The sequence below is a fragment of the Pteropus vampyrus genome, unplaced genomic scaffold (genome assembly GCF_000151845.1).
Source record: "Pteropus vampyrus isolate Shadow unplaced genomic scaffold, Pvam_2.0 Scaffold167, whole genome shotgun sequence".
Taxonomy (NCBI): Eukaryota; Metazoa; Chordata; class Mammalia; order Chiroptera; family Pteropodidae; genus Pteropus; species Pteropus vampyrus.
In genome coordinates, this window is record NW_011888948.1 from 2,527,862 (window position 1) to 2,546,707 (window position 18,846).

The 18,846-nt window shown below is 31.9% G+C and overlaps 1 protein-coding gene and 1 non-coding gene across 3 annotated transcripts in view; both read right to left on the reverse strand.

Annotated features, from left to right (window-relative positions):
* Positions 1 to 18,846, reverse strand: part of INTS6 (integrator complex subunit 6) — an 83,265-nt gene that overhangs the window by 53,563 nt on the left and 10,856 nt on the right. Inside the window, exon 4 of one of the 2 annotated variants that reach the window (XM_011370333.2) lies at positions 9,695 to 9,784. In XM_011370333.2, the coding sequence (XP_011368635.1) occupies positions 9,695 to 9,784 (90 nt within the window). Of the gene's footprint in view, positions 1 to 1,016; positions 1,236 to 9,694; positions 9,785 to 18,846 lie in introns of those variants that run through there. The other variant, XM_011370334.2, reaches the window with a different exon arrangement.
* Positions 17,376 to 17,543, reverse strand: LOC111745887. The gene has a single exon (XR_002782829.1). It is a non-coding gene; the product is annotated as a U1 spliceosomal RNA (small nuclear RNA).

Genomic DNA, 18,846 nt, shown 5'->3' on the forward strand with positions numbered 1-18,846 from the left:
TAAAATATTTACTATATAGCCCTTTAAAAGAAGTTTGCCAATCCAGGTATAACATATCATCCTGCATAGTGTGGGGGAAAAAACTATGAGAACTTCCTCTGCATAAGTTTTTTCACCTCATCTTTTTCAATTTCTATTTCTGCATGTTTTCTAATATTAATAGAGCAGTGACAGTTATAATTCCTAAAGGTCAAAATGTACATACACTGGGGATGGTGCATGCCCATATTATTATTTCTAACAAAATTTTTCTAAAATAATAATATGTGACTCAATTAAAAAAAAAAAACCCTAATAAGTCTTAGGACAGGTTTTAGAATTTGAAAATTTAGCAATAATTTTAAGAACAAATGGGTTCTGTAAGTGCTTCAAGCACAGAGAAAGAGGCCTAGACTTAAACATTTTCCAAACCAAAATGCTCAAAACATCTCTAAAGAATCTTTTCAAGGGGCTGAAAATGTTATTTAAAAGATGCAGGCAATACTAATATTCTTCAAGTTGAATGGAATAAAATATGATCTACGTAAATCAAAAACTGCTACAAAGATGGCTGTTTTATAAAGAAATTATAAATCAAATTTAAATGTCTTTCCAAATCCTGAAGCCCAATTGCCTGATATATAATAGATATATAATAACTACATAAATAAAGAAAATACCTGACTAGCTAATTTTTTTAATTCATCTATACTTAACAACATAATGTGATTTTGTAACCAAAGTGTTTCTTACCTATCATAGCAGAATGTTTCCCTTTAAGACAACAGATACTGACCTCAGGTTCTGAAGGACCCAGGAAATACCGAATTCCTCCCTTTATAGATCTTAAAGTTAGGAGGGCAGTTTCTAATAATTCAAAAATTGGGGTCTGATCATCATAACAAGTTTAGAAACTAAAGTTAATTTACCAATTGAACCTGTTTATCTGTCAGGTTAGGGATATCATTCTATGTTGAATCATATTCTCCAACAAATAGTCACAGCCCCCAGAGAGAACTACACTCTACTCTGCTCACCTTTAAGGCTTTTTTCTGAGGCCTTCTGAGATGACTAGCATCAGACTTTTGAGGAAGGCTAGCCATTAGACAAGGCTTTTCCCCACGATCTGACTGCTTGAAGTGACATCCAGGATCAGGTCGATCCTGTATCCAGGAATCATGACCCTCCCTGAGGCACCAGTCATCATGAGACAGTCAGTGCACTTTGGCACTTCTTGAAAACCACTGGGCTGCTCCTTTAGCTGAAAGGAAAAAAAACATCAAAACCACAACAAACAAAACAAGGGGGGAAAAATCAGTAATTCAACCTGAAAAGACAGAGCGTGGGGAAAAATATACCAAAATAGCCTTGTCTAGATCAAAATGTAGCCTTGCCTTGATATAAAGATTATAGTTTCAATATTGTTCCAGTCACTGCAAAGTTTATTTCCACCATACAAATCTAAAAAATTTTAAATTTATTGTATTACATCTGAAAAGCACAACTGAAAGTGGAAATTACATAAAATAACTATTTATGGAATACAACTAATTAAGTATAATGAAGGTATTTATAAACGACTTGCAGCCTAAGGTTTATGTGAGTGTGCCTCATCAGGGACCAAGTACTCAACTTTTTCACGCTCTCATATTGTAATGTGATTTAGAGAGGCACGAAATACACCTACAGGCTGACTTTAACTCAGTTTATTTGGAAGAAAACTGCCAATGCAGTTAAAGCCAACTTACTACGATTCTTAATTACACACTGATAAACAGAAGGAATTAAGCTTGCATCCTCTTTAACTGACTAGACACTAATACAAGGTGTACCCACTCCATACACAATGCCTTTGTCCTAGCATTCTGAATTTCAATGTTCATGCTTGTTTGAAATAAGCAATTTTAAATGTCCACATCACTATGGTCTTAAATTCAAAAACATAAAAGATCTGATAAATAAATAATAAGGTAACTAAAGCTGATTTAATCTGCTTCAAAATAAATTCTAACTATTGAAATCCAGAAATAAACTCCACTTATTTGTTTTTAAATACAAAATACTTTTCCTAAGACATAATGTTAAAAGGCAAGAAAAATCTTTGAGGTTATTGTTTTAAAAGTTGGCTCACAACTCCTTAAAACATTTGTACCCTAAAGATAGATACTTTTTCAAATAGTTATTTTATATTCCTTTCTACTACTACTTATCCAATAGCCCTAGTCAATTAACACTACCAATACCCACAGAGATTCCCAAGTTGGAAACCTCAAAATACTGTCATTTTTGTTGTTTTTCTTGTTTGAGAATATGATTAAAGCTATAAACCTGCCCCTGAGAAAAATGTGCATATACATAGATGGGCAACATCTGGATAAGATTTCAGGGAATTCACAGAACCTCTGAAGTCCAAGCCTAGACCTTGGGTTCAAAACCCCTATAAATCACTGCTTTTTTCTCCTACCTTATTGTCTTTGAAGACCTCCCTAGCATGCCTACCAAATTTCAGATTTCTGCCTTCCTATCCAGCACTTGGCTTAGTTTTACCATGCCCCATGTTTTTCCTGAATTGTTGCATGTAGTTTGTGAATTCTTCCCAGTTTATCATCTTCAATCTATTTTCTTTCACCTTGCTGACAGAATAAGCTTATTAAAATTCAAATTTGATCATGTGATTCACCTGCTTAACATCTTCAATACCTCCTTCCCTATAAATGTTAACGGAATCACATGTCCAGTCTCCTTGGGGTGGTTATCATCTGACCTCTTCCTACATTTCAAGAATCCACTCCTCCTACCTACTATTTCCACACACCACTCATGTATTCTATAGTTGCCCAATAAACTGTTTTCGTGCCTTCATACTTTGGCGTACTGTTTCCTCTTCATGAAATGTCATGGCTCATTTCCTTACTCATCCTTCAAAACTTAGCTCCTCTATGCTCTCTCAGAACCTTCTGTTTATTTATACCATGAGATTTACCTCAATATATTACAAATGCTTATTTACTTGCATATCTTCAGATAATATGTTTTCTAAGGGCAAGAGCCTTGCTTAATTCCACCTTTGCATTTCTAGGACCCAGAACACAGGAGTACTAAATGTATGGTATGTCACTATTCCTATACACAACCAGTTACTACGCACCGCAAGAAAATTATTGCCGAACTAACCTAAAATAGTCTTTAAAAATTCAAAATCAGAAGAATTTATTATGGAAGGGTATTTAAGCAGCAACTCTTCAGAAAGCAAAAATTAAGTGTAACTACCATCAATTCTTTATAAACTTTCCTCATCTGGATCAAGTATATACATACATATATTTTTTAAATAATGCTAGTTATGGACATCGAACCAGGAATTAAAGCATAAGAAAGATAACAGAATAATATTATGTTGTCCTTTGGACAAAAACTCCTAAGCCATGGATAGCAGATGTGACAGATAATACGAATTAATTATTCCCTTTTTCTTATCCTTTCTTCCTCTATCCCATCTGAGAGTCTAAGAGTCTTCCTCAATACAGCAAACCATAAACAGTAACTAGATTGACTGCAGTCGGCACAGAAGTTAATATTTCAAGGCTATCTAATAACTGATTCTAAACCACATCTAACACAATAAAAAATATTCACAGAAGACCTATTCCATTTCCCTTAGAAACACAATCCTGAGTTTAATAATTCTAAAGATCAAGAATTTTTATCTTAAACAAAGTATTTTGCTGGCTTTGTAAATCAAAAACAGTTTTAACTTGTTTTATTAAAGTTATTCATTTTCACATGTATTTTTTGTTGTTTTTAAAATATATATATATTTGTAGGTATACTATGTTCTAAAACTATGTCTAAAACTATGATTTCCAAATCTGTGCATCAAAATCAACTGGGACACTTCCAAAAATACAGATCCCCAGTTCAGTTCCTTACCCAGATCAACTAAAACAAAATTTCCCAAATTAAAGCTGAGGCATGTGTATTTTATAAAACACCCTAGGGTGCTTATGATGTAGCCATTTGGAAATTACTGTTCTAAATATCACAGTAGTTTAATTTATATATGGAAGAGCCAGAATCAGCAAGAGTAATAGAAATGTCTCTATGAGAAATCGTCCTTACATGTGCAGTGTCTCTTATTGCTTATTGGTTCTGACGACCTAACAAATGCTGGATAAAAGTTGCTTCGCCCTCTGAATAAAAATTATTTTGATATATCATACCACAGATTTCTAGATAGTATATTAGTTATTATAGCTATATAGCTTCAATAAAGAATAATCAGCCAGCATTTCTTTTTAATTATTCTACTGTAGTGTCTATCTACAGGCAATCCTTCAGAGATTTTCTTTACACATGACCTTGAAAAAAGATATATTCAATAAAAGTATTACAAATGTGAATTGTTGAAAATTCACTACAGGTATTAAATTGAAATATTTCATCAATTCCTTTTAATTGTGCATTTTTATTACATACATTTTCTATATGCTAATAATTGCATACATTATTACATTTTGCATACATAATGTATACATTTCTATAGCACACCAGAAGTTAAAATTCCAGAGACTGAGAGAAGTGAGTCAAAAATGTGGGTAAAAAAAAAAAAAAAAAAAAAAACAAAAAATCTGCATCCAACAAATTATTGGAAAGTTGCAGTGATAGAAACTAACATATACAGTAATGCTGTACATATGTTTAGAACATTTGAATCAGAAACCAGTTAAGGAACTAATCTTGATATTGCTATTGAGCCCCTAGTAATATCAATATGAAAGGCACCACTACTAAGAAATAAACATGAAAACTCAAATGCACTTACACACAGATCTGTTTGATACATTCTATCATACTACAGTGATATGCCTCAAGATTCCTTAGTGGTCTTTTTGAAAAAGAAAAAAGAGTACTCCAAAATTCTAAGTATACTAGGGGAAAAAAACGACTATTTTAAATATGTATTTTAAGTTTTAAATGACACAATTTAAAGAGTTTGACAGCTTCTGGCACATATTTTTAGAGATTTAAGTGAATAAAAACATTTTATACAGGCAAAGACAAATGTGGTTTCTTTCACTATTTCAGATATTAGAAAGATTAATAAATTCTGGATTGTTTTTTAATCAGTACAGATCATGAAGTGTTAAATACAAACTATACTTACAGGTCTTAATTATCCTTGATTATAGATCAGATTATCCTTATGAAAGCTAAAACCATTTACATTGCCCAGAATGATCCAGAAAAATCACTAATATCAATCAACATCTCAAAGACCAATGGGACTTCTGCATCAACTTTTGAGAATTTAGATGAAAAGATAACACCCCAATTCTACAGCCACTTAAACATATAAATGAGACTGCTTGGACACTTTTTTTTTCCTAAAAGCACTGGCCCTCTCTGAACACCTGCCAAGAGGTTATAAAAGTAATTGTCTTTGTCTGTCTTAAAAAGCTGGGAAAGCTCATTAAAGGCAAAACTTTTAATGTCAAAGGCCAACAGTTTATTTGACTGCAAATATCTTCTCTAAAATGTTAGCCTCCAAGGCAATTGATAGAGATGCAGAAAGATTCTTCAGCATATAAAAATCTCAATATTTGAAAGATAATACTACTATTAGCACTTTCAAGGAAGAGAAAAATAACTGCTACACTTTCCTAGAATGTCATTCATCACCAAGAAGGTACTGGCAAGATTTCTTCTGGCTACTTTGTTGAGCGATATCGTTAGCCACGTGTTCCTGGAATCACAGTACAGAATATTTTTCCATTGCAAAACATTACCAGAGAAGACCATTGCAGGAATAAAAACCAGGAAAAAACTCTTTCAATAACTCTAATTATGATATGGTGATTCTACCAAAACATCTGATATATTGGTAATATAGCATGATGAATGGTACTATGAATATTTGGCCACAAGTATGCTTATCAACATCAAAGATTACTAGTATGGCAGTAAACAATCTAGTTTTCTTGTGTATCAGAATTCAAAGTCTCATCTAACTTACTCTTCCTAAATGAAAATATTGCTAACAACCAGTTTTATCAAATAGCTCCATTTTAAAAGAGGCAAAAAAAAATACACATACTTTTCCAATACAAATGGTTACAAAAGTCCTAAAGCGTTATCAAAAATAGCACACCAGAAACACTCATATTTCAGACATTGGTCTGGACTTTATTAAATGAGGCCAAAAAAAGATAATTACAATTATGAATTAAGGTAAAATTATCACATACAGCTCAAGATTTTTGTACGTATTACAAAACAAACTACTACTCTTCTAACTCCTAACACATCTCCAAGTGATGACCTGTCACAGAGGAAATAGTACCCTTAAATTATTTTAACAAACGAGTTATAGGAAATTGGGTCATTCTGGCCAGTATGAATTTAGCCAGGTCAGAGGCAATGTGGCATCAAATTTTCCCATTAACTACTTTTAGGCTCAAAATAACTTTATACTAGTCTTCTTCATAAACATCACAGATATAAACTACAAGCCACATCCTCTACCAAACCATCCACAAGATCTTTGAATTTAATCAAATTTAAATGACTATAAAAATTCACACAGGACTTGACACTTGCACAAGATAGGTAACAGTAACCTTTCCTCTTCAATGTTCCCATACACTTAGTACGTATCTCTATTTTACCAAACTATTTAGTAAGTGATTTCCCTCATAAGATTGTGAACCTGAGAACTGGAAATCCACCCTATTTATCTTGGTTATCCTCATGGCCTAGAAATGCCCTGGTCATAATAGTCATTCACGGTACATGGAGTGAATAAAAACATAATACCTATGACACAACTGCATAGAAAGCTGAGGAAGACAAACAGGAAAACAGGTAAACAGAAGATAAATTTTAAGAACACAAAACACAGAATTAGAGAGGCAGTAGATGCACTGGGGGAAACCACTGGTCTGGTGGGCATTTGCCTCCCTGGATCTCAATTTCCTCATTTATAAAAGAAATAAACTAGATGAGCTGTATGCTTCCTCATATGCCATAAGGATGGTTTTAAAGTAGCAAGAACACTTATTCCTGAAAAATAGCACTAACAGAACAGATATACCTTGTGAGATAATATAACTCTGGAGCAAAAGATATTATACCAGTGATATACATAACTGTGTAAATAGTAACAGGTCATATCACTAGCAGCTACAGTCAAGAATCACATATACACACATATCTAATGTGAAAATTACTAACACATTCACTCATTCAATAAATCTAAAAAGAATCAAGTTTTGCCAAAAGCAAAGATTAAGAGATCTGAAGTAAAAGAGACATAAAGGCGAAATTCTATTTGTTATTCCCTAGTAGTAATTACATTATAGATCATATGTAGCATACATGTGCACACACATACATACACAAAAGAACAAAACAAAAAAAAGCATCTTTATGACTTTTATGAACTGAAAGGCTTCTTAAAATAAATCTCATAATTTAATTATGTGAGCTAGAACAGACTGATATATCACAACATTTTAGCAAAACTTAAGCTTGGACAATACGCACATAAGAGATATACTATCTCTCTTCCCCACAACATGAGTCTTATTGGGACATTAAGAACCAAACATGCATTTGATCAAAGACATTAGTCCTAAACTTGAAAACCAGAACAACTCATAGACCTATGTTTCAACTACATAACCAAAATAAACCTTTACTTTAAAATAAACTAACCTTCTGCCTCAGATAAGAAGTGGTAATAATTTTGATTTGATTACTACGAGACTCAATACAACAGTGTCTATAATCAATATTTTTTTAAATGTGAGTTCTGTTCTCAGTACTATGCTAAATACTGTAAAACATATATGAGAATTAAGATTTTCCCACAGGAAAATCTTCCCAACCTACTAGCAAGGTAGTTTTAGGCTACTGTAAGCACATAGTCTCGTTTCTATAATATCTTTCCCAAAAACCTAGGAAGAAAAGTGCGCAGTTCCAATATCCATGTATATTTCAAGGTATTTTAAAAGCTAAAGGAGATCCAATAAAACAGACATTACAAACAAAACAGATCTAGATATATGAAAACAAGGACAAGTCTACAAAGGCAGTTAAGACAGAGCACCTTGAATGGATAATCTCACACGTGGAATGTTTTACAATAAAAAACAGAAATACTTTTTTCAGTCATCACAACTACAAATCAAAATTATAAAGGATAAAATGAAATGAAACAAACCATCAAAAGACTTCTAACTTACACAAAATATAACTGAAGAAGTTAATTGTTATGAGTTCTATAATCATATTTCTGATCCGATTATTAATACCTCAATCTTTCTCAAATTTTCAAAAGAAACGTAAAGCGGGAAAAATCAATTTGAGAGTTTCAAATTTAAAGTTAAGCAACACTTCTATTGCCCATTGATGTATATGAGCAATGTCTACCTGTTCCTGATAATGGTAGGACATCATACATGTGACTAAGTTCAAGAAAGCCCCAAAACCCATAAAAGTCAGCTATGAAGCATTCCAAGGCTACTAATTATGCATACACTATACATTACTTAATTATGAATTTTAATCTACCTAAATTCTTCAGCTCTATCTCCATGAATTGAAGCCTAAATTCCCTATAATATTAACTGCTCAAACAAAACAACTCTGGCTCTCTTCCCTCCTAGCAGGCAATCACAGTTCTTTCTGGTTCCAGTGCTTCATGGCACAGTAACATATTCTGTTCTTTACAGCCTACCTAGCACTTTCACATATATTCTTCCAACAATCCTATGAGGTAAGGCAAGAATTATCATCTTTATTTCACGGACAAGGATAGAGATTTAGAGATGTTAGGTACAAAGTTCAACGCCAGAAAGTAGTTGAACAAAGACTAGAATCCACATGTCCTGACTCCATGTCCAAAATGCATTTCACAATGTCACACAAATGAAAAGTATTTCTAAAAATTACTAAACTTAACTATACTCTACTACTTAATCAAAACCTTTATAAATACAGTGAAAACTAAAGTTAAGATTCTAAAGCAAATGCAAACAGTAAAGAAAGTAGTCTAAACAATCTCCTTTCTATATCAACATATTTTTAGGATAATAGTTCTAGAACAGTTCAAATATTATAATAAAAACAATTTAAAGTTAAAATAATTCTATTGTATTCACCCTGTCATACCACACACAACCAACTCTGTATTAATGCATGCTGGTAGAGAATTGGTGAGGTTAGCTGTAAATTATTATACTATATTTGACTTAGAATAAAAATGTCCCAAAACCTTCATTTTTCCTAGTCTTAACCTCCTCATGGCTTTGTTATACTCTAGTCTAAGAGTGTCCGCAGTGGAGTATACATGATAATACACTGAAATATGGAAAGAAATTATTGGAATGTTGTCTCCATGTTTTAATCTAAAAATAAAAATTAATTTCAATAAATTTACTGTATGAACTGATACTATCGCCCTCACATAAATTCAAAAATACACATATAAATGGGGCAGGGGTAGGCTCAAATTTTTTTACAGAGATTCTTAATCAAGAAAATTTGGAGACCATTGCTATAAACAACAGAGAAAGTAGGTGAGTCCTAGAAGACAGATGACTCGATTGCATCAAATTATCAAAGAGAGAACCTATTTAAGGTGTTCAATATTTGACAATGAGTATAAAAATATTTTTCAACTGCATTTGCATAACCATGCATAAACATAACTTACCTCATCCTGGACTCCACTGGTAGTAGTCAATTTGCTCCCATCAGTAATTGTAATAATTATTGCTGGCTCCAAGAAAAAGGGGTTTCTTCCCTAAAGTTGAAAAACACATTGATCATATTAAGGTCTAGACATTACCTTAATTTTTCTAAGTAAAAAGTCAATTCTTAGAATAATGTATAAATCACTCCATTCTTGTTATCATTTTATATAGAGTATACCTTTGTACATTAAAAAAAAAAGTTTAGAAGGAAACATAGAGAATAACTTTAAAGGAGTAGAAATAGGTAGAGAAAAAGGTTTATTTTTCACTTTTTCCTAGATTGTTTTAATTTTTACAGTAAGCATTTATATTTATGTAACTAAAAGTATTTCATTTAAAAGGGACTCCATAATTCAATTCTAATAATTTGACATATTTAGATATTACAAATTAAAATATAGACAGACAATGTTTACAGAGAAACTTCTTCAAAAGGCAGGCAAAAAAACAGGTGAACATCTGTGCCTGCAATCAAATATCTAACCAAATGACTAGGGGTTCTAAGAGCTGGCTCCATGTAAATAGTAGGGCTACTCTGAGCTTAGCAAAATAGTCCAATATGAAAAATTAAAATTAAGAAGTATGGGTTAAAGAACTTGCTCAAGGAAAGGTGTACAAAGACAACAATAACACAGATAATGGAACACAGCGGCAAAGAGCTCTCAAATGCTCTATACGTAAGGTGAAATAACTTTCATTCAAATCTCTGGCCAAGTCACTCTATGAACAATGTGATCAATTCTAGGTGACATATCTTCTGAGGGACTCAGATAAACATATGCTTTTCTTTACATATAAATGGCTCTCATGTGAGATATTAAGCACATTCTGTATAAAACTATGACCAAAGGATAAACATTTCAAGAGGGTAAACCCTGTATTTTAAATCAAAGGTAAAATTCTCTGCTACTAACAGTGTTCAAGAAATGACAGAATGAAGTATTGAATATGATGCAGAATGTATATGACAGATTCTAATGTGCATATGAATCACTTTAAGATCTTGATAAGATGCAAATTAAGTGAATTTATACTTTTTCATATAGTAATTGTGATTATAACCTAATCGTCATAAAGTGTGTGTGTGGGAGGGAGTATCTAGTAAATTAAATTTCTTAATCAAGTCACATAACCTTTAAGTAGCATATACATTTTTCAAACATGTCCAAGTAACAATGGTTCCAGATGGAGAAAGTTTCCTCTGGTCAAACAGAACAAAACATCGGATATAACCTCTAGAAGATTTTGAATGCACAGTAGCATTCAAATGTTATAGAAATCTTGCAGTGGAAAAAAAACATGAATTTACACCTTCTCTTCTTCCTCTACAACATTCATGATAAACATCACATTTTTTGTAAATATTATATTGCTTCTTACATTTTTCACCCCTAACATAAATAATAAATTCTAATGATGCAGGTCTTCTCACGGATCTAGAAACAGGGAATGTTCATTCTCATCTCTGAATTTTAACTGGTTCCCTCAAGTAGAATACTTCCCTTTTCCCTGTCCACAACCCCTACAATTCCTAATCATTAAGGCCCAGTTTAAGTCATCGTCTTTTTCCATGAAACATTCTCTATTATTCTGGCCTTGAATAATTACATCCGTCTCCCTCTCTAAATTCTAATAGCAAATCTAAATTAAATAAATTAAAATATAGATAAATAGAATATTTCTCCAAATAAAACTGAAGTGGCTTCATAGAGTATATTTTGAAAACCACTTCCCTAGAGCATTTATCCTTTCTCTCCTTAATAAATTATTTTTAATTTATAACACTTTACACAACAATGTTAATGTATTTACCATTACTGAACTCTATCTACACTTAAAATGGTTAAGATGGTAAATTTTGTTCTCTTTACTACAAGTTTTAAAAAATACATCATCTTGTATTATTTGCTGCTGTTTCATGTGTTTCAATACAATAAAGGCAAGGATCGTGTCATGTTTCATCCTCAGCCACAAGCACAAAATATTTAAGCACTGAGCACTTAAACATCATTGATTCACTGATTACGGCCTGCCCACATTCACAGAACCATTTAAAATCAAACTTCAATACGCTTCAAAAATATAGTTATGTTACCTTTACCTCAATATAAATGGATGCTTCCAAAATGTAACACAAAACAGTTCATAAATTTACTAGGTTACAGGGGTACACTACCTCCCTTCTATATCTGTCCAGCCATCCACTGTCCATTCACATTCACATTTGTCATTCAAACATTTACTGAGTGGCCACCATACATACATCAAGCACTGTGTTAGATGCATAATATAAAACTCTACTCTCATACATAATAAACATATGTACCCATGAATACATATAACTCTCCTCTTCTGGTCTCTACAAACACATTGCAGCTCAAAAATTGGCAAAGAGAGATAAAGAAAACCAAGATATCCTAATGTCTTCAAAACACAGTATCTTGATTCCACCCTTAAGTTAAAACTACTTTGGTTGACTTGCTGCCTTTCAAAAACATATCAGCAAATCTCTTAAAGCCACCATAATAGCATGGACCAAATACTTGCAGTAGTGTCTCTGTACCATTTTAACCTAAGTCAAAGTCATATTTTCTGACCAAAACTTTCACATCCATCCATTCTTATTCCTGTATAAGCACTTTAAGAATTATCCTCCAGAGCCCAGAGAATTGGTCATATTTACAATTAATAAACAATGATCTATGGTGTATTAAGAATTTTATAGATCTCAATCCAAAACTTAATACACTTTCTAAAAAATATAACCAGAATGTCTAAAAATCAAGTGAAAATGTACTCAAACTTAGCAAAAAGTCTTTAAGTTATTAAAATTTAAGCTAAATTCAAACACTAAAAACAAAGTTACTTTTTTCCTTGACAACAAAACAAAACCTCTAGTTGAAACCTTACTAGAGTCTTATATACATAATACTCTCCCCACAGAGGCTATGCATGAGATTAGTATAATAACCAGGTACTTGCTAATGACAATAACTTATGTTATCTCATTTGGTCCTAAAAACCTGATATAACTCAAAGCCACCCAGTTGTTAACTGACAAAGCCAAAACCTTATTCCAACTCCTAATCACATGGTCTTTCTGCAGCACTTACAAAGGTCCTGTTGGTAGCAACTAATTCTCCATACAATTCTACACCAACCTAGATTATGCTACATTCATTCAACAATGAACAGTGTTACAATCTGTTTGGTTTTCATAATATATTCTATCTTCAGCGAAATTTAACTACAGTTAAGACTCTTTACTTGGCTTCCTGTTGCTGTGATTTCTTATCCATCAATTCTTTTAGTACATGTGCTAACAAAGCAAGCACTATCAATTCTTCTATATATAAATCAATATACCTTCTCCCAACAAAAACACACTGAAATGTAACGTGATATTTAGCAGTTTACTTTTGAAAACTATGTAACTTCAGCCAACTTTCAGAGAGTATATATACAAATACAAAAAAATATTTTCTTTAAAGGCTTTAAATTTTGGAAAATTCAGATAAAGATCAAAGGTAGAAAAAAGTAAAGAAAATATGACCATCTTCATTTCACCTATTTGAGATATTCTGAAATCTTTATTTTTAAGAGTAACTATTTTGTATTTTTATTCTTAAGTATGTTCAGGAAGTCACTCAAATGGGGAAGAGCCCATGTTAGAATTTACTTCAAAATTCACCTTAATCATAGTTATAAACAGCTTTTATATTAGTTGTAACATCTCAAAAAATAAATTAATAAGCTCTGCTACGACAAAGGCAACCAGTAGAGGGACTAAAAGTTTGCTTTTGCCATTAGCAGAATTTTAAGATGCTTCCCTCTGAAAGCAGTGGTTCTTGGCAAAGCAATCTAGTCATGACGCCAGAAAATATACTGCAAAATATAATATTCTACCTCTAGAGCTATTTGCTAATGGGAATCCTGTCATTTAGAAAATCTGATTTAAATATTGGTCAAAAGCCTCAGGTAAAAGAGATTTTATATAGGAAACATTTTCATTTAATTTCTCAATAATTTAAAAATATCATGGTGTTAATTCAACTAAGGCATAAGATACCAATAAGAAAATTTAAAGTATATAACTAAGGTGAGTAGAAATATGACTAATTTCTCTCCAAATACAAACTAGCCTGGTTCTCAGAATCAGAATTTTCCATTTTTATCCCAAAATTTAAAATGTAGTGGGAGAAAGGGCACAGGAATTTTACCATACCCTTAAACAGATCTTAGCTATTACCTTCTGAAGCAAAAAAAAAGGCAGTCCTGAGCATTTCGAAAACTTTTAGTGGCTACTCTACTGGAAGACCAAAGGGCTCAAGTTTTCTTTCAGTGCCACCATGCACCACCATGTCTCCAGTCCTTCGAACAATCTCATAAGGATAGCCAAGTTACTTGTGTCTGCTACACTTTTCTTATGCCGTCAGCTTATTGAGAGAAAAATGTGCACCAAACGTCAGCTCTCCTGTGACAGCATCTTCAGCTAACACACACCTATTATTGTCTAGCTATTTTACTATATGCCAGGAAAGCTGTGGCTCATAGAAATCAACAAAAAGAGATGTTAAAATATATATGTCTCATACATCTGGGTTAAAAGTATAACACCTAGCAGAAATATCAAAAACTTTCAGAAATAGCCTGTGCCTTTTGCCATGTGAAACTTCCTTTTCAATAACAGCAACAACAAAATGGAAAGAGATCCCTTCAAAAATACATACTATACCACTAAAGGTTCGCATGCACATACCAGACAAGTACTAAGTAAGACTGTTATTAAAAATTTTTTAACAGTTAAGTTGCTAGACTAGATCTTTAAGTTCTCTTTATTTGTATCTTTGTAGAATCTATATACTGAAAATCTGAAATGAAGCCTACATTATCTACCCTTTTATTTTCCTCTATACTAGATATAATAAAGGGATTAACAATAATTCTATAAAATCTGACAAACCATCTCATATTCATTTAAAAACTTTTTCTGACACTTCCCTACATCATTTGTCAAAATTCAGGTTCTATAAAGAAAATATTAAATATAGAAACATTAATATTAAACATAATAGTTTTCTACTTTAAACTTATTTCTAAAAGAAAAGCATCTTAGGATACAATTCACCCAGAGACTTATTAGTCATAATACTGATAATAATAAACACCATTATAATTACATAGAACTGAGAAAAGAATCTTTTAATACATATTTTGCAACACGACCCAAGTAGAATAAATAACATTCTTTAGTTCAGTACTGCTTAAACTCTGGACATCTACATAACACAACCAGAATTTTTTTAATATCTGCTTACTACCTGTACTAATATTTATATACTTAATAAGATCTATGGAATCAGTTTTGAGGTGCTAATTATATTTCCTTCAATAATTTGTTGTCATTAATACTGTTTAGCTATTTTTTTCAAAGAGTGAGGAGGTTCATTATGTTACAGAGATGACTATATAACAGGTTAATTACACATTCTAAACAAAAAATAATAATAATACTATTTAAGTCAATACAGGCCTGGCAGGTATACATTTAAATCAATATTTCAAGGCCAAAATTACAAGTTTTATGTTTGTTTTAGAATTCAGCAAGATTATTACTTTTATAGTTAACATCTCAAGTGGTATGGCATGAGACTTGTGATGGAAAAATTCTAAAGTAATACCTTTGGCTATACACAACAGATCTCTGAAGGATACCTTACAAACTGATTAACTAACCATGGTTGCCTCTGAAGAACCGGAGTGAGCACCTATACAACTTTCTATAATGCCTGAACTTTTTAACCATGGCATTTATTACATATTCAAAACAAGTACTCTTCAAAATTAAAATGTGCTTAGCATCCAAAAATAAAACTTTAAAAACCTGCTAGTGCATAAAAACCTAGTATTTTAGAATACATTAAGGTCTATGACTACAGAAAAACATGTTAAAATTCCACGTTAAAAGAAATATATTTTTAGTTTCAAGTAATCCCATTATACAATTGCATACCAGTACAGTTCCTTTACCTAACCATATAATTCCATATGCTAAAAACATGCATTAAAAGCAGATGGAAAATTAAGACAAGCAAAAGCAGGAGGAATCCATATATTCATTTTAATATAATGACTAAGGAACAATATCTTAAAATTTGATTTAAATAATTAACCAAATAGTAATGATGCAAGAAATACTGACTGGAAAATTGATTGTGTGAAACAAATTAATGTTAAGGAAACTCAATAAATGATAAGGTTAAGTATTACTGCATCAAAGGGCAGTAATATAAATTCAACATCTCTGACATTAAATACTGAATAATTTCATGGAATTTGAGTGTTACATTTGAACTAGAGTGTAAAGTTTGAATAAGATTACTTTAACAAATAAATAATTGGTTTGGGCAATATTTAAAAAGGAGTAGCAGTCAAACAGTGTTTATACCAGCATAAAATGAGGAATGCGGGTATCAGAAATACAATTTTACTTAAGAAATACTAACATTCTACATATAAAAAAAAGCCCAACATATACAATATATCAAATGGACAGGATAAGAATAATTTGGGGGAAAATTATTCCAGCAAAGCACATAATAATAAACATGTTAGAAACACGGCAGAAAGTTAAAAAATAAATAAAAACAAAAGCCAAGATGAAAAGATATTTCCAAAGACAAGTGAAGTTACGTAGCGATAAAAATTGAAAATGTGATCACAATAAATCACACAGATCTGCCTATCCTATTGAGATTAATTATCAATTTGGGTTGTTGATTGCCACCAAATCTATAGATATTACCTTTGCAAAAGTCTGGTTAAATCATATCTTTAACCATTATGGTTACTTCCTTCTAAAAACATCCACACTATGAATATGGTTTCAAAGAATCATTCACAGACCAACAGCGGTCCTACAAAAAAAGAAGGAATTCAACCATAGCGTTCTACATAAGTTATCTTCAGGACTACAACTGAAAATGAAGAGGTAACTGCCTAGTAAATGCTCCATATTAGTAAAGTTAGCAATAAAGCATTCAATTTAATAAAGGAAAAAAATCATAAGCACTTGGAAAAACTGACAGTCTATTGTTTTCCATATGCTACAGCTGAAGGCCAAGCTGAAAATAATTTCATTGAATAAATAATTTAAGATTAGTGTTAAGAGCTCTCATTTTGTAAAAAATATGGTTTTTCATTTTCTAGATGGTCCAATTTCAGTAAGAATTTCTTAGGAAATATTTAAACTTCTCCAAATCCATTACATAGGTATATATACTTGAGTAAAGAGTTTCTATAAATTCATTCTTGCTAGATTCCAATTTTAAATTCTCAAAGTAAATGACATTTTGGGATAACAAAACACTAAACGCACATTTTGGTTTACTTTTTATAAATTTTTATAAGCCTTATTACCTATACATACAAATCCACCAAGGTCTTACCTTAGAAATGAACCTCAAGAAAAAGCAGATGTCACATATGGATAACTGCAGACTGTTACATGTTTTAGACTGCTGCTATATATAGTTCACTAAAATGGAAGCTCTAAGAATATGACAAGATGACTTTTTTTTTTTTTTACTACTACTGCTTTATTTGCAGTAGAAACGATCTAACATTCGAACCCAAAAAAGCCAGAGGAGAGTGCGAATGCAGTCCCCCACTATCACAAATTATGCAGCCAAGTTTCCCACATTTGGGGAAATCGCAGAGGTCAGCATATTCAGAGTGCAATGGATAAGCCTCGCCCTGGGAAAATCACCTTCGTGATCATGGTATGTCTCTCCCCTGCCAGTTAAGTATAAGATAATTTTTATACATTAGGACTTACATTCAATATATTAATCTTGTTTGGGATTAGATATCCATCCTGGGTTAACAATAAAATTTAGATATAAAGACCTTTTACTCTCTCTACTAACTGACTTAGGCCCAATTCTCTGCAGGAAATTTCTTGATTTTTCTAACTTACTGGTTTTGAGAAATGGGATTGACAACTAAAACTGCACAACAAAAATTCCAATTTTTACATTAGTTATTACCTGCCAAAGTACATAAATGATCAGGAACTATCAGAACAAAGGCATTACCAGAGGCCAGACATCAATTTGCTTATTCCTGATAATCCAGATATACTACACCTTGTCATTTTCTTTGATGTAAGCTTTGTAACATCAACGTGTGGTTTTTTTGCAGCCTATCTTTCACAGAACACTGCATACTCAATAATCTTCAATTCCAGTAATTAAAAATAATCTACTGTCAAATAATAAAAATTGACTAATGGTCACCAGATGTATGGGGAGATGAGGGAGGTAGATGGGGCAAAAGGGGTCAAACGTGGTGACAGAAAGAAATCTAACTCTGGGCAGTAAACATACAATGCAACATATATATGCCTTACTGTTGAATTGTACATCTGAAACTTACTGGATTTCGTTAATCAATGTCACCATAATAAAATATAATAATAAAATAAAAATAATAAAATAATTATCATCATCATCTATTGTTTTTAATCCTTTCGGAAAAACTGGACAGTTCCAGTTTTAAACACTAGAATACGCAGAACTTTGTTGATGTTTCCTAATATCTAATTAGGTTTAACAGCTTTAAAACAAAGGAAAGTATTCCTTTAACAGGCCAGAATCAATCTCGTCATTTACTAGTTACAAATTACATAACCTAATAGCTAATGCTACAATTACTTTTTCTTATTCAGAACTGTTTTTATCTCTATAATAAATTTTTGATGATTTAATCTTTCCAAAGACCTTCACCATGAGTCCCCTAACTGATCTAGGCAAAACTAATGGATAAAAAATGTTAGAATGTCATACTTTTTGAAGGCACAGATGAAAAAGGCAAGAGTACATAGAGACTAGTAGTGGTAAGACATCACCAAGCTGATATTAATTTGTCCTCGGGTTACTACTAATCCTCTTAATTAAAGTAAAATACTTTTTACTTGCAGCTATCTCTTAATATACTAATAATCAAGTTTCAAATCACTTATGCTCTAAAAAAGAAATACCGTTACATAAAAAAATTCTTTCTAGGCTTATCCTATTATATTTTCTTCCCCATAGTACATCTACATTACAAT